Source organism: Vigna umbellata, chromosome 8 (genome assembly GCF_029865625.1).
Source record: "Vigna umbellata cultivar VRB3 chromosome 8, Vumbellata_1.0, whole genome shotgun sequence".
Taxonomy (NCBI): Eukaryota; Viridiplantae; Streptophyta; class Magnoliopsida; order Fabales; family Fabaceae; genus Vigna; species Vigna umbellata.
This window is the reverse complement of record NC_142172.1, coordinates 22,772,406-22,786,479: the sequence shown is the minus strand read 5'-3', so window position 1 is coordinate 22,786,479 and position 14,074 is coordinate 22,772,406. Positions and strand designations below refer to the sequence as shown.

Below are 14,074 nucleotides of genomic sequence, written 5' to 3'. Positions count from 1 at the left end.
TGGTTAAATTTACTATGATTAACCTACAAAGTTCTTGCTTTTAATTAAGAATGTACTTTGGTTAAGAGTGAGAATGCCAACAAATTAATTGAGAATTTACATTAATTAATTTGAAAATCTAGGATAGTAATTAATTGAACAATAATATTTAGAAGCCAATGATGAATCCTATTTTGAAAAAACACTGAAATCAACCTATTTTCTTTATCATTGTTTTTTTATCTTTTAAATCTTTTTATAAATTTATTTCTTTCTATCTTTTGTTATTTGATTCTTTAATATTTTATTTTCTATTATTACTTCTATTATTTTATTTGACTAACCCCTTTTGAATAATTTTTATAAGAACTAATTTGTTAGAAATCAATTTTGTGTTCATTGGGAGATGACTTAGGGTTGAATTTACCCTTTCTATTTTGTTGGCTACTATCTTAGCAATACTAAAGTTGTTATAGTTTAGTAGTATTAATTTGATCACGTCAACAACAGCGTATCTAATGAATTACCTTCTTGTTTTGGTTCTAAAATTTGTTTAATGGATTGTCTTAATGATGTTTGCTGCCAATTTGGAATTGGTTTAATGGATTGTCTTATAATGATGCTTCTTGCCAATTTGAATTTGGTTCTGTTTAGATATGTTATTACAATGATGTTTGCTGCCAAATTGGAGTTGGTTTAATGGATTGCCATAGCTAACATCTGTTTTAGTAGTAGCTCTAATAGGTTTGCTTTTCATAGCTTTCTGCATTTTGGTGCACATTATATGAATTATACATTAGTCATTGTAATTGCAATCTAAACTCGTTTCTCACGATTTTTTCTATTGTCGAGGGTTCGTGCTTGCTACATCTTCGTCGGGGGAGAGTTTGTGGTTGTGCAGAAGCCCTAAACTGTTAACGGCCTCACAGACCATCGAGGTAAGTTCAAAGTCCTTCTTTGTTTATATTTGAGTCCTTCTATTTAAGTGCTCAAGGTTTAGGTTTCTATTTAACTGACGCACCTAAACTTTTAAATATTGAGGTAGTAGATAGAAATTGAGCAATATATATTCATATATATTGGGCTAGTAGATAGAAATGGAGCTTCATATTTTAGTGGAGCAACCCAATGAACGCAAGCGAGCGACCCGACGAGCTGCATATTTTAGTTCAGCTTCATAACCATCACAACCATCATTATCTTTTTGGTTGTCATCTTTCATTTTACCTAGGCCCAAAATTAACATTGAACATTATCAAATCCACCTGTTTGAATTTCATACTTGTTACTTTCCCAGGAAAACCATTCATTAAATTTAGTATGATCTGTTGTGTTTGCATTCCAACCACTTAACTTAGAAGAATCTTCTTGAGTGACAGTTTTCCCCTAAAAAATCACCTGGGCGTTTTCAGATCTTCTTTCATTTGTTATAGCTTTGTTACTTACCCAACCATTGCATGTTCAATCATTCAGTACTTCAAGATTTCCTTCGAAGACAACCTCAAAACTAGAGTTATATGGTGGGAACATTTCCAAATCCAAATTTTCTTCTTCCAACAAATCATCAATATAACCAAACAAGCATCAATTTCTTCTTCCCCATCAGTCCGACATTTAACCATTTAAAGAAAACTATAAACGTTAATCCCTTTAATTTTACTTGATCTTATTTGCAATTATACATAAACTACAAAAGCTCATCTAACTTTATGTGATAAACTTTTACAACCTAACAGTGAAAACTTGAGTGATGATTGTAACTAACTAATTAACTGATAAAAGGATCAGTCCAAAATAAGTGAGTGTAGTGGAGAGTTCAATGCTCTAATTAAGGGTGCTCAAATTGATACTAAACAAAACTACTGTGAATATGATGTATAAGTTGAAGATAATATTAACAAACACCACTTTGTCTTGGTTGGTGAACATATTTAGTACAAGTAAGACATAGGTTTAGATGCTTATATTGAATTAATATATCAAAAATTAGATTTGAATTTTATACAAAAGATGGATCTCCATATATGCCTGATTGTCTGGATATGGATTGTTTATTGTTTTGTACATGTTTGATGATTATGTGAATGTGGGATACATAAAATACAAATTGCATTGGTCTCTGCTTGACACTTACTTACGGATATATCCTTCGATAATTATCAACGGTTACATCTTTTGATAATTACCGATGGATATAGGTTGTCGATAGTTACCGACGACTTATATCCGTCGATAATGGTTACTGAAAACGAAATTACCGACAAATTTTTAATCGTCAGTAAACCGTCAAAAATTGTCCATTACCGATAGACATTGGTTGTTTTCGACGAATTTTGTTCGTCGGTATTTTACATTTTTTTTTGTAGTGATATATTGATTAAACAAGTTTAACATACATATTAAGCGAGTTTGTTGATTTATTGATTAAACGAAAAATAAAATGCACATCAAAGAGTCTTTGCATACACTAATTAGAAAAATATAACAAAAAAATTGGACGAAACTATTCATAAATAATTAAACGAGTATAATAAAAAATATTAGACAAGTCATTTCATATGTTGATTAAACGAGTATTAAAAAATTATTACACAAGTCTAGAAATACATTGATTAAATGAGCAAAACAAAAAACAATAGACGAATTTGTCGATACAATATACATTAGATGAGTTTGTTCATACACGTATTAGATGAATTTATTAATAGATATTAGACTAATCTATTCATTTTATGATTAGAAAAATCTTACAATATATATTACACAAGTTTGTTTTATATATTTATTAGATAAATATGTTCATATATGAATTAGACGAGTCTAACAATATAAATAAATTTGTTAATTCAAACAATATAAATAAATTTGTCAATTCATTAATTAGACAAGTATAACAATATAAATTAAATATATATTTTTTTATGATTATTTATATTTTTAGTAAATGATCAGATAAAATCTGGAAAGATCGGATATTTGTATATGAATAAAAAAAAAGAGATGCTAAAATGAAAATTGACTTGTAGATCATCATTGTTTAAAATATGCGTTTTCAACATGAAGAATGTTAATGTGACGGGTATGGTGTGGCGTTTAGTAGCAACCGATATTACCCGTGACGCACAGTACCATCCTCTATAACACAATCCATTCTAAGCAAAGTTTTCCATGATTTACCGACACGTCACCGGATATGTACGCGTGCACTGCATCAACACATGTGACGTGGCACTTTGATCTAAAAGGTTGGAGCCTGTCAGAGATTCACGCGCTTTTTCTACGAACTTGCCAAACAAACCCTCCTAGATCGCAATTCCCAAACCGAAACGCGAAACCCCTTCCTTCTGAAACGACGCCGTCGCCTCCAGAGAATACTATTTTGTCTATCAAGACCAAGATACGTTGTCGTTTCACCCCTCATCACGCAACCGAGTTAATTGTGAGAAGTTGGGTCACCTGTTTTTATTTTTTATTTTTTATATTATTTGCGCCTTTTTCTCTTCTGCCCTCTTTAAATGCTCCCTCGTATTTCTTTGCGTCTCTCTTCTCGCGTTTTGAAGAACAATAAACAACAGTGAAGCATTAAGCAAACTGCATAACGTTTGAAGTTGAAGAAAACAAATAAATACAGAGAAGAAACCGTCGTTGTTGTGAACATTGTGTGTTTGTGTTTTCAGAAGCAAATGGAGGCTGTGTGTTTAAAATCTGGGATGCTTCCCACGATCTCTATTGGTGGGTCGCTGGACGCACGTGCCAATCATTCTCAGGTGAGCACGGTGGGGCGTTCCGCTGGGGATAAACCGCCGCAAAGGTCGTTGTTTTCGAGGTTTTCCTTTCGGTATCCTTTGGAATCTCTCTGGCATCGGGGAAACAACAGCAAGCACAAAGGGCTTGCCATCGACGACGCCGTTTTGGCTGATAACGCCGAAGCGAAGGCCATTAGAGATGATGGCCAGGGTGACGAAACGGAACGCGGAAACTGGGTTTTGAAGATTTTGCGCGTGAAGTCCGTGTGGGAGGGGAAACAGCGCCATGAAGAGGAGCTCGCGGTTAATGATCAGACTCAAAGCAATTACGATGGGGAGGAAGTGTGTGAATGTGATGCTTGCGGAGTTGGGGAAGATGACAGTTACGGTGACGCAGAAGAGGCTGAATTCGATAGAGGCTCCTTTTCCAGAATGCTCCGGAGGGTTTCGTTAGCAGAAGCTAGGTTGTATGCTCAGATGTCACACTTGGGGAACTTGGCTTACGATATACCGAAAATCAAGGTACGAGGCTTTAGATCATTGTTTTGTGCTCTGTTTTTAATTTTGATAAATCGTAGGTTTAAGTCCGTTTCGTACTTCTTTTAGTTTTTGTTTCTGCTTTTTGATTGTTTTGAGCGATTCATAGATTTTTATACCTCAGATCTATCTGATCTGGATCTAGCACACTTTGCTTGCTTGAAGATTCTTTTGTGTTATAATTTCTCTAACTTTTCAAAACCTCGTGCAAGGTTTAATTTTAAGAACCTCATGAAGCTTTCATCTGCAATGGAAGTGCCTAGTTACGATACACGTTTCATTTAGCTATGATTACTCATTATTTGTGTCGTCTGATTGATCATTGTTGTTGGGCGTATGGTTCTGCCAGGAGAGATGTAGATGGGGCTGTGTTATTTTACCATTTACCTAATTGTATAACTCTAACAAAGAACATGTATCCGTGAAGCTCTGTTATTATTTTTTCAATTAAAATTAGCATGTTCTGGAATTGATTGATAACTCTAGGACTTTGATTTTCCTCAAAATGAATACAAAACACTAATTTATATTTTGGCTTTGAAAATTTAGCCCGGGAAACTCTTAAAACATTATGGTTTGCGCCTTGTAACTTCATCAATAGAGAAGAAGGAATTGGCAGCAATAGCTGAAAACGATACCCAGAAAGTTGAAACTGACGAGAAGGAAGAAGAAGTAAAAAAAGAGGATCCGAAGCACAGTGGGTACAACATAAGTGCAACTGCTGCTTATAACATTGCCGCCTCTGCTGCCACATATCTGCATTATCAGACTAGGAGCATATTTCCATTCAAATCCTCAAATGCAGTGACTGGTGAAGCATCACTCGGTGGAAGCAATGAGAGCTTAGACAATGACTTAATAAACTCAGAGGTGTCATCTTTGATGGCCACAACTGATTCAGTGACAGCAGTGGTTGCGGCAAAGGAGGAAGTAAAGCAGGCTGTCGCTGATGATTTAAACTCTGCACATTCATCACCGTGTGAATGGTTTGTCTGTGATGATGACCAGAGTGGTGCAAGATTTTTTGTTATTCAGGTAGGAAATTTTGTTGAAAGGTTTCTGTTATTTGCGAGAATTTATGAGCTCAAATATGATAAATTAATTATTATTGTGGTTCCCATTATTTATCTGCGTGATATAGCATATTATAATTTAGAGTATCTGTAGTTCCCCGTCAATCTTTCTCACTGTTTTATTTTCAATAAAAATGTAGGGTTCAGAGACAATGGCTTCTTGGCAAGCAAACCTGCTTTTTGAACCGATTAAATTTGAGGTAATTGTCAATATTGTAGACTTCGTTCTGCTTGTTAAAGGAAATTTCCATTTTTTAAGGGTTATAAATAAATACTTTTGAATCTTTGTTAACGCCTGCTGCCAACTATCTATCCTGAAATTGACATAATATTGTGCTTTTCTTCCCAGGGGTTAGACGTCCTTGTGCACAGAGGTATATACGAGGCTGCTAAAGGGATGTATGACCAGATGTTGCCAGAAGTACATGCTCACCTAAAATCTCGAGGTTCTCGTGCAACTTTCCGTTTCACTGGACATTCTCTTGGTGGAAGCCTGGCATTACTAGTAAATCTTATGCTGTTGATTAGGCAGGAAGTGCCTATCTCCTCTCTACTTCCCGTGGTAACATTTGGTTCCCCATCCATCATGTGTGGGGGGGATAGTCTGCTAGAAAAATTAGGTTTGCCTAGGAGTCATGTTCAAGCAATTACAATGCACAGAGACATTGTTCCTCGAGCATTTTCTTGCAATTACCCTAACCACGTTGCAGAACTGTTGAAAGCTGTCAATGGGAACTTCCGTAGTCATCCTTGTCTCAATAAACAGGTAAAAATCTGGTTATCTAAGTATTTTAATGTAGATAAAGAAATTTCTTTTATTTGAAATCTTACGGACTTCTGTGTGAATGTTTACTGCAGAAGGTACTATATACACCAATGGGTAATCTGCTGATTCTGCAGCCAGATGAGAAATTTTCACCAAGCCATCATCTCCTGCCTTCAGGCAGTGGTTTATATCTTCTGTGTTGTCCTTTGTCAGAATCCAAGGACACAGACAAGCAGCTCCGAGCTGCTCAGACGGTGTTCTTGAACTCACCTCACCCACTTGAGATATTAAGTGACCGTTCTGCTTATGGGTCTGGAGGAAGTATACAAAGAGATCATGACATGAATTCCTACTTAAAGTCTGTGAGAACTGTGATTCGCCAGGAACTTAACCAGATCCGTAAAGTCAAGAGGGAGCTACGGCGGAAGGTGTGGTGGCCTCTTGTGTTACCACGTGGAATGGATACCAGTAATGTTGCTGGGAGGTCCATGATATCAATCAATGTAGGTCAACGTCAGTCACCCTTCTCTGGCATGATACAAACAGGTAGACAGTCCCTGAAAAGGTTCAGGAGGCTTGTTACATCCCAGCATATACATTTGTTTGTGCTGCTCTTGTTCCCTGCTCGCTTGTTACTCTTGGGAACATACAGCCTAATTAGCCTTAAATGAATTATAATATGATTCATTATTAATTATGGGGGACAATTGTATAGGGCGGGGGAACTTTCTTAGTGGGACATTACACTTAGATGATTCTTTATTCATTGATTTCAAAATTGAAATATTACGTTCTTATGAGTCCTTGCATGTGGAAGAATGTTACTGAAAGATTAATTAATATTTAGAAATTTAATTGTTTTTGTATTCAACTTAAGCAATTTTCTGGAACGGGTCTTCTTGAGTGTTTGGTTGGACTAACAAAAAAAATATTTCTCCAATTCCTGCCGGTTGTCGCAACCGAGTGAAGTAAAATATTAGTTTGCTTGTCCTTCGAATGGAAGATATTAAAGACGTCATTGGTGGACCACCATTAGCTGAATCCTCATTGATCAACGTGTTAATCAAGCAACAACGTGCTCGTATCTAAAATCGCACATAGCGCTAGAAATTAATTACTCGTGTTACGCTCGTATCTAAAATTGCAAGTAGTTGTTACTTGAAAAGGTGAAAGATGGAATGGTTGCTTTGTAAGATAGGTAGACAAGGAATGACAGTGCCACTTCATGAAATTAGTCAGATTCTGCTGTTTCCTTTTGATGTCTAGTTTTAAGCACATGCGGATTCACATGCCAGACCAAATATAGCCGACAAACTTTGGAACCAGATTCTTTCGTCTACTCAACAAGTTCTAGTCTGCATTATACGGCTGGTGTTTTTCACTCACAAACAAAAACGGAATAGTCCAAACCACTCAACCAAGTGGCTCCATTGTCTATCCATCCAACAAAGCAAAATTGAGTCACTATTATACGTCTTGGACCTCAATTTTTCCAAATGTTCGCGTTTTTGGCAGCATCATTACTCGACTACACGTCGATTTGGATATGGTTATACAAAGCCATTTTTCTTCTCATCATTTTCTTTTGGCACCAAGCCAGCGGTGAGCAAAAGTATTTGATTTGGGTTACAAAAATAAAATATAACTCCCAATAGAAGGGCGAGAGAAATTAACCGATCAAAGTCCTTTATAAGAGAACTCGCAAGTCATGAGCATAGAGGATAATAGATATTATGAGTGACTTTCGACATTTTTTCTTGTTCCTGTTGACTGATGCGTGTGGTGGGTCACTACGCACTGCTTATTAGCAGTTAGGATCCATAAATATGGATGACGGTTGGATATTTTATTCCTGGGGTCAATCAAGTAGTTGTATAGATTCAAAGTATTCATGATTTCACTGCTTCGTTATCCAAAGCTGTCTTTCAACACAATTCATTGCACCATTATAAAGATCTATTGATTTTCCATGGGTCTACCACAAAATTTTGTGTAAGAAAATTGTATTGTATAAGATATTAACCGAGCAGTTGGTGACTAAGATCGATCGGTCCATCCATTCAGGTCAAAGATTGGGCCGCAATTGGGTCAGCGCTTAAGCTATTTTTGGGTCAACAGTCCAGCAAATGATAAAATAATCAAAGAATATCTAATTAAAGATATTGATCAAGCAGGTTATAAACAACCAACCAGATTTTCAGGTAATCTGTTTATATTTTATTCTGTTTATATTTTATTGGACTTATATCAGCTCAGGATCCATGAGATAAATTATAAATACAAAGTCAGGGCCGAAAGTCAGGTATGTTCCACTTACGCATTATTCACTCTACGCTACTCTCAAATACTCAATAGTGATAATCATTCACTAAATACTCAACCAAGAGCCGAGGCTCTTCAAATCACACGCCTAACTTGAGCGTCTGAGTATCTTTTGCAGGTACATCTCCCTCGTCAAGAAGGAGACCGATCAGTTCGTGCTTATACCGATCGGTCAATAGTAGGATTTTGGAAATAATATAAAAACTTGTCATTGAGGTTTGTACGATCGGTTTTACTAAGCAATATGTCGTACAATATTAACTAAGGTCGGAATACGAATTTAGTAATTAACTATGAGATTATCATGATAAACAAGATTAAAATGTATTTGAATCGTTATTAAGTTATTATTAAGGTAAATGACACACAAAAAGGCCTACAAATATTGTTTGTAGGTAAAATATTTAATACTTTTACATTTATTGTATTTATTAAACTTGATTTAACTGAGCACTAACTTGAGCGTTAGAGTGTCATTAATGGATAATCGAATAAACAGAGAGAACCAAGCGACAAGGGAGGCCGAGGCGAGAAGAAGATTAGATCAAACAGGCATAAAAAGGGTAGCTTGAATACCCTTAACTTTATGTGCAAGAACATTTTGACACCCACCGTAGGATTTGAGGAAAGAAAATCCATATGGTAACCATTAGGAATATGACAAGCAACATAGTATTGGAGAAGGCATACGAAGAGCAACACCTGAATCCAATGGAGATGATTAGGAATATGGAAGAAATGAAGAAGAAACACAAACAGGAACGCAAATAGTTGCAGGCTCTACGAGAAGAAAACACTTTGATAAGACAACAAATGAATAACAAAGGTCCAACCCCGTCAACTCCAACCCAACAAAGGTTGCCTAAACAGATTTATGTGAAAACTAAACGGACAATCCAAGGAGAAAGCGATAAGGCTAGTAGAGATAATAACTCGTTCGTCACTACCACAGTACACACAGTCAAAGTACACCCTTTCACACTAGGAATCATGGATGTTCCACCACCTGAGAGTTGAAGATGCCTACGTTCAACAAGTACGATGGAACGACATATCCAGATGAGAATATTAGCATGTTTGTGAAACATGTGGCATTCTATACGACCAATAATGTTGTTTGGTGTAAGGTGTTCCCAACTTTGCTAAAAGGGGTAATGTTGGGATGGATCACCTACATGCCTATAAACTCTATTGATTATTTTGTCATGCTTAGAAAAAGTTTGGAGTCTAGTTCGCTACATGCCGCCAACACATGATGCCATGAATTGTGTTGGTCAATATTAACAAGATAAAGGAGAATCCCTTCGGACCTTTGTGGTCCAGTTTAGGAAGGTGGCTCTCCAGATTAAAAATCTAAGTCCTGAAGTGGCCATGCATCACATGGTCACCGTGTCAAGATCTGAGTTGTTCGTTGATAACTTATGAATGCAATCGGTTTCGAATATGGATGAATTAAGACAGAGGGCGACAATGTTCAAGCAACTGGAATAATAAAGATATTTCAGGAAGCACGTTAGAACAAAAGAGAATTTGGATAAGAAGAATTCTAATAAAAAGCACCGCTAGAAAATCCTACTAGTCTGGTTAATTGTCCAGGGACCAAGCCTAGGGTCCTTGGTTTACCATCTATGCTCCCCTCAAAGCCTCACGATCACACATTTTAAATAAAGTCCTTAGATTCAAACTTGTACCCCTTTTTAGAAAACATAGAAACCCATCAAACATTAATGGAAGTGAACACTACTAGAACTATCATAATCCAGGATACAACATAGAAGAATGAATAACTCTAAAAGATAAAATTGAAAAATTAATACAAATTAAGACTTAAAGAAATACATTGATATAAGCAGGGAACACATGGACAATAGATTGTGAAAGCGACCTAGACCAAAATGAAGCAAAAGTCGTAGCCATTCGAGAAGCAGGGAAAGGCCTTTGAAAGGCACAACTCACGCAATATCTAGTGGGTTCATGGGCAGTGACCATACTTTCTCTACCCAAAAGTGTCACATCCAAGCTTTGTGATTGATAAATATGGTGGAAAGACCTAAAAGGATTATGACAGTCATAACCTTCACAAACAACAATTTTAAGGCACCAAACCCCAACCAGGGAGACCCCATGGTCATATTGATTGAGTTAACCGATTTTTGTGTGGTGAAGGCTCGGTAACATCCTATAAGAAAAAATTTTCTCGAAGCTAGGCATTTTTGAAGGCTTGATAGTACCATACACCAAACAAATTGTTGGCTTTTTCTGGATAAAGAGTTTACACAAAAGGCTACATAGACCTTTGTACAAGGTTTGTAGGTGAAGATTGATAGAGTAAAATGATTAAAGTATGATACCTACTAGCCGAGGTAAGTACGTCCTACAACATAATGTTTTTATCCCTGAATACTTTCTAAATGATCTTTTCCATGTCATACTTAGTAATAAAGTTTTCACAAATAGAAAAGACTTGGTGACAATGCATATTGATCAGAAAATGGGTAGGAAATGTTATGCGGTAGGACTAAAAGTTACTCATACCAACCTCTCCCCCTCGGGAGTAAGAGGAAGGAAGTAATGGCTATGGTAGACTTGGATCCCTGATCAAACACAAGCGACCGCATTGAGCCACGAGAAAGAACGACGGAATGGAGATTGAAGGGTCCTGACCAATGAACCAGATCAGTGGATAGTTAACACCAGAACAACACGATCTTTTAACAAAAGTCCTAGACGAAAATAAAGATTTGTTTGCATTGACATCATCTGACATGCTTGGCATATATCCGAGCGTTATGTCACATAAATTGTCAATATGCAAAGATGCCCGATCGGTGACACAAAAAATGGAGGAGATTAGAAGAAGAAACAAGGATAATTGTCAACACAAAAGTCATGAAATTGCTCTAGGTAGGTTTTATTAAAGAAATCAAGTACACCACCTGGTTGGCAAATAATGTATTGGTGAAAAAACCAAGCGGGTATTGGCGTAAGTGTGTTTAAAATTGAATATTATCAAAGCACAGTTCTAGCTTTAAAAGCTTACTTTATTTAATGTAGTAAATGGCATATAACCAATACAGTAACTAATATAAAAGAAAGAGATACCACATAAACATGGCTAACATTTATTAAATGAACATAATTGAACGTGGCTAATTTTATGGAACAGAAAAACTAAGCATCCTATTTCTAGGGGATAATATTTATTAACAAATAACTAAAAGGATTGAGTCAAAACATGGCTAACATTCCTCCCTTAAACTGAACTGTTATTTTTGTTAAATACAGTCAGTTTATCTCCTCAATATGGCATATACCAAGTCCTTCTCTTAATTGCATAAATGCTTCCAACTTCAAGGCTTTGGTCATGATGTCAGCTAGTTGATCCTTAGTTCCGCAGTATACAAATTCAACTTCTCCTTGGTTTGTCAACTCTCGAAGAAAATGAAATCGAACATGAATATGCTTACTTCGACCATGCATGATTGGATTCTTTGAGAGTTTAATTGTTGAGCTGTTATCACAATAAATGATACATTTCTTTTGCTTAACCCCCAAATTCTCAAGTACACGCTTCATCCAAATACTCTGAGTAGCACAAGCTGCTGCAGAGATATATTCAGCTTCGGTGGTGGACAATGATACCACAGGTTGCTTCTTAGAACTCCAAGCAACCAATCCATTTGACATCTTAAAAACATACCTTGAGGTACTCCTTCGGTCATCACAATCTCCAGCATATTCACTATCACATAATGCTACCAACTTCTCTCTTCCTTCTCTTTTGTAAAACAAACCTAGTTCAGTAGTTCCTCTCAAATAGCGTAGGACCCTTTTTATTGCTTTTTGATGCATGGCAGTTGGTGCTTTCATGAAACGAGCTACTAAACTTACACTATACATTAAGTATGGTCTAGTGACAGTTAAATACATAAGACTTCCCACCATTTTCTTATATGTAGTAGCATCAACCTTCAATCCTCCAGCATCCTTTATGAGCTTACACCCTGGAACAATTGGATTTTTTACAGGTAAACAGTTTTGGAAACCAAATCTTTCAAGTATTTGGTTAGCATATTTTCTCTGACAAATAAAAATGCCATTTGAAGTATGCGTGACTTCCACACCAAGAAAATATCTCATCCTGCCCAAATCGATCATCTCAAATTCCTTTTTCATTGAGTTTCTGAATTCTTGAAACATTTTTTCACTATTTCCTGTAAAGATCATCTACATACAGGTTCACAATAAGAACATCTATTGCTCCTTCTTTCTTTGTAAATAACGTGTGATCACTCGTGCTTCTTTCAAAACCTTCCTTGAGGAAGTATGATTCTATCTTGTTGAACCATGCTCTAGGTGCCTTTCTCAACCCATAGAGATTTTTCTTCAGTTTATACACCTTGTCTTCTTCACCGATTACCTCATCCCTTTGGTTGTTCCACATACACATCTTCTGCTAACTCTCCGTGTAGGAATGCACTTTTGACATCTAGTTGATAAACTGTTCAACCTCGACTGGCTGCAATGGATAAAGTCAATCGAATGGTATCCCATCTGGCCACAGGTGCAAATACTTCATTGTAATCAATTCTAGCTTCTTGAGCATACCCTTTTGCTACAAGACGAGCCTTATATTTGTCTACTTCTCATTTTTCGTTTATCTTGGTCTTAAATACCCACTTCACACCAATTTTCTTTGCTCTTGTCGGTAATGTTGTTAGTTCCCACGTTCCATTTTTGTTAATCGTTGCAATCTCATTCTCCATTGCATCCCTCCATATCTGACTTTTGGATGCTTCCTCAAAGGTGGTGGGATCAATTGAATCATATGATGTGAACATGGCAAGTTGCTGCATCTCTTGAGTGAGTTGTTCCACTTCTCGTGCCATTCCTTCTTTGTCTTCTTCTTCTGACAGTCCAGCTCCAGATTCATAGTCCCTCATCCATACTGGTGGTTGTCTTCTCCTTTCTGGGAGTTTGGTTCTTTCATCTTCTGTACTTTCTTCTGCATGCTTATTATCTTCTTGATTTGTCACTGCTGAATCTTTATTTCCCTTATTTTCTTCCTCTTCTTCACTTTATTTCAAGAGAATTAGCTCCTTCTGACTTCTTCCAGTCCCACTTTTCCGTTTCATCAAAAACTACATCTCGGCTAATAATAATTCTCTTTGTTTCTAAATCATACATTTGGAAAGGTTTGGAATCTTCACTGACTCCCATATATACGCACACTTGATGCTTTTTTCATCCAGCTTCTTCCTTGTAGCATCAGGAACGTGAACATATCCTATGCATCCAAACACCTTGAGACGTGTGACTAAAGGTTTTCTCTCTTTCCAAGCTTCTTCAGGTGTCATATTTGGAAGGACTGAGGTTGGGCATCTATTCAGAATATGAGTGGCCAGGTTTGCTGCTTCAGGCCAATATTTCTATGGAACATCTCGTGCTGTGAGCATGCATCTCACCATATTCATCAAGGTTTGGTTTCTTCTTTTTGCCACTCCATTCTTTGTGGTGAGTAAGGCGCAGTGAGTTGCTTTTGATTCCATTATTACTACAATAGTCATTGAGTTCTGATGAGTTGAACTCTCCTCCTCTATCAGTGCGCAAACAGGTTATGTTGTATTTTGTTGCTTTTTCAATCAATGATT

General features: G+C 36.6%; 1 protein-coding gene across 1 annotated transcript; it reads left to right on the top strand.

Annotated features, from left to right (window-relative positions):
- The first annotated feature begins 3,345 nt into the window (after positions 1-3,345).
- Positions 3,346-6,901, top strand: LOC124842393 (phospholipase A1 PLIP2, chloroplastic-like). The gene is made up of 5 exons (XM_047318866.2): positions 3,346-4,247; positions 4,812-5,297; positions 5,476-5,535; positions 5,685-6,101; positions 6,194-6,901. The coding sequence occupies exons 1-5, from the start codon at positions 3,663-3,665 to the stop codon at positions 6,770-6,772; spliced, it is 2,127 nt and encodes a 708-aa protein (XP_047174822.2). The 5' UTR covers positions 3,346-3,662; the 3' UTR covers positions 6,773-6,901.
- The last annotated feature ends 7,173 nt before the right edge of the window (positions 6,902-14,074 follow it).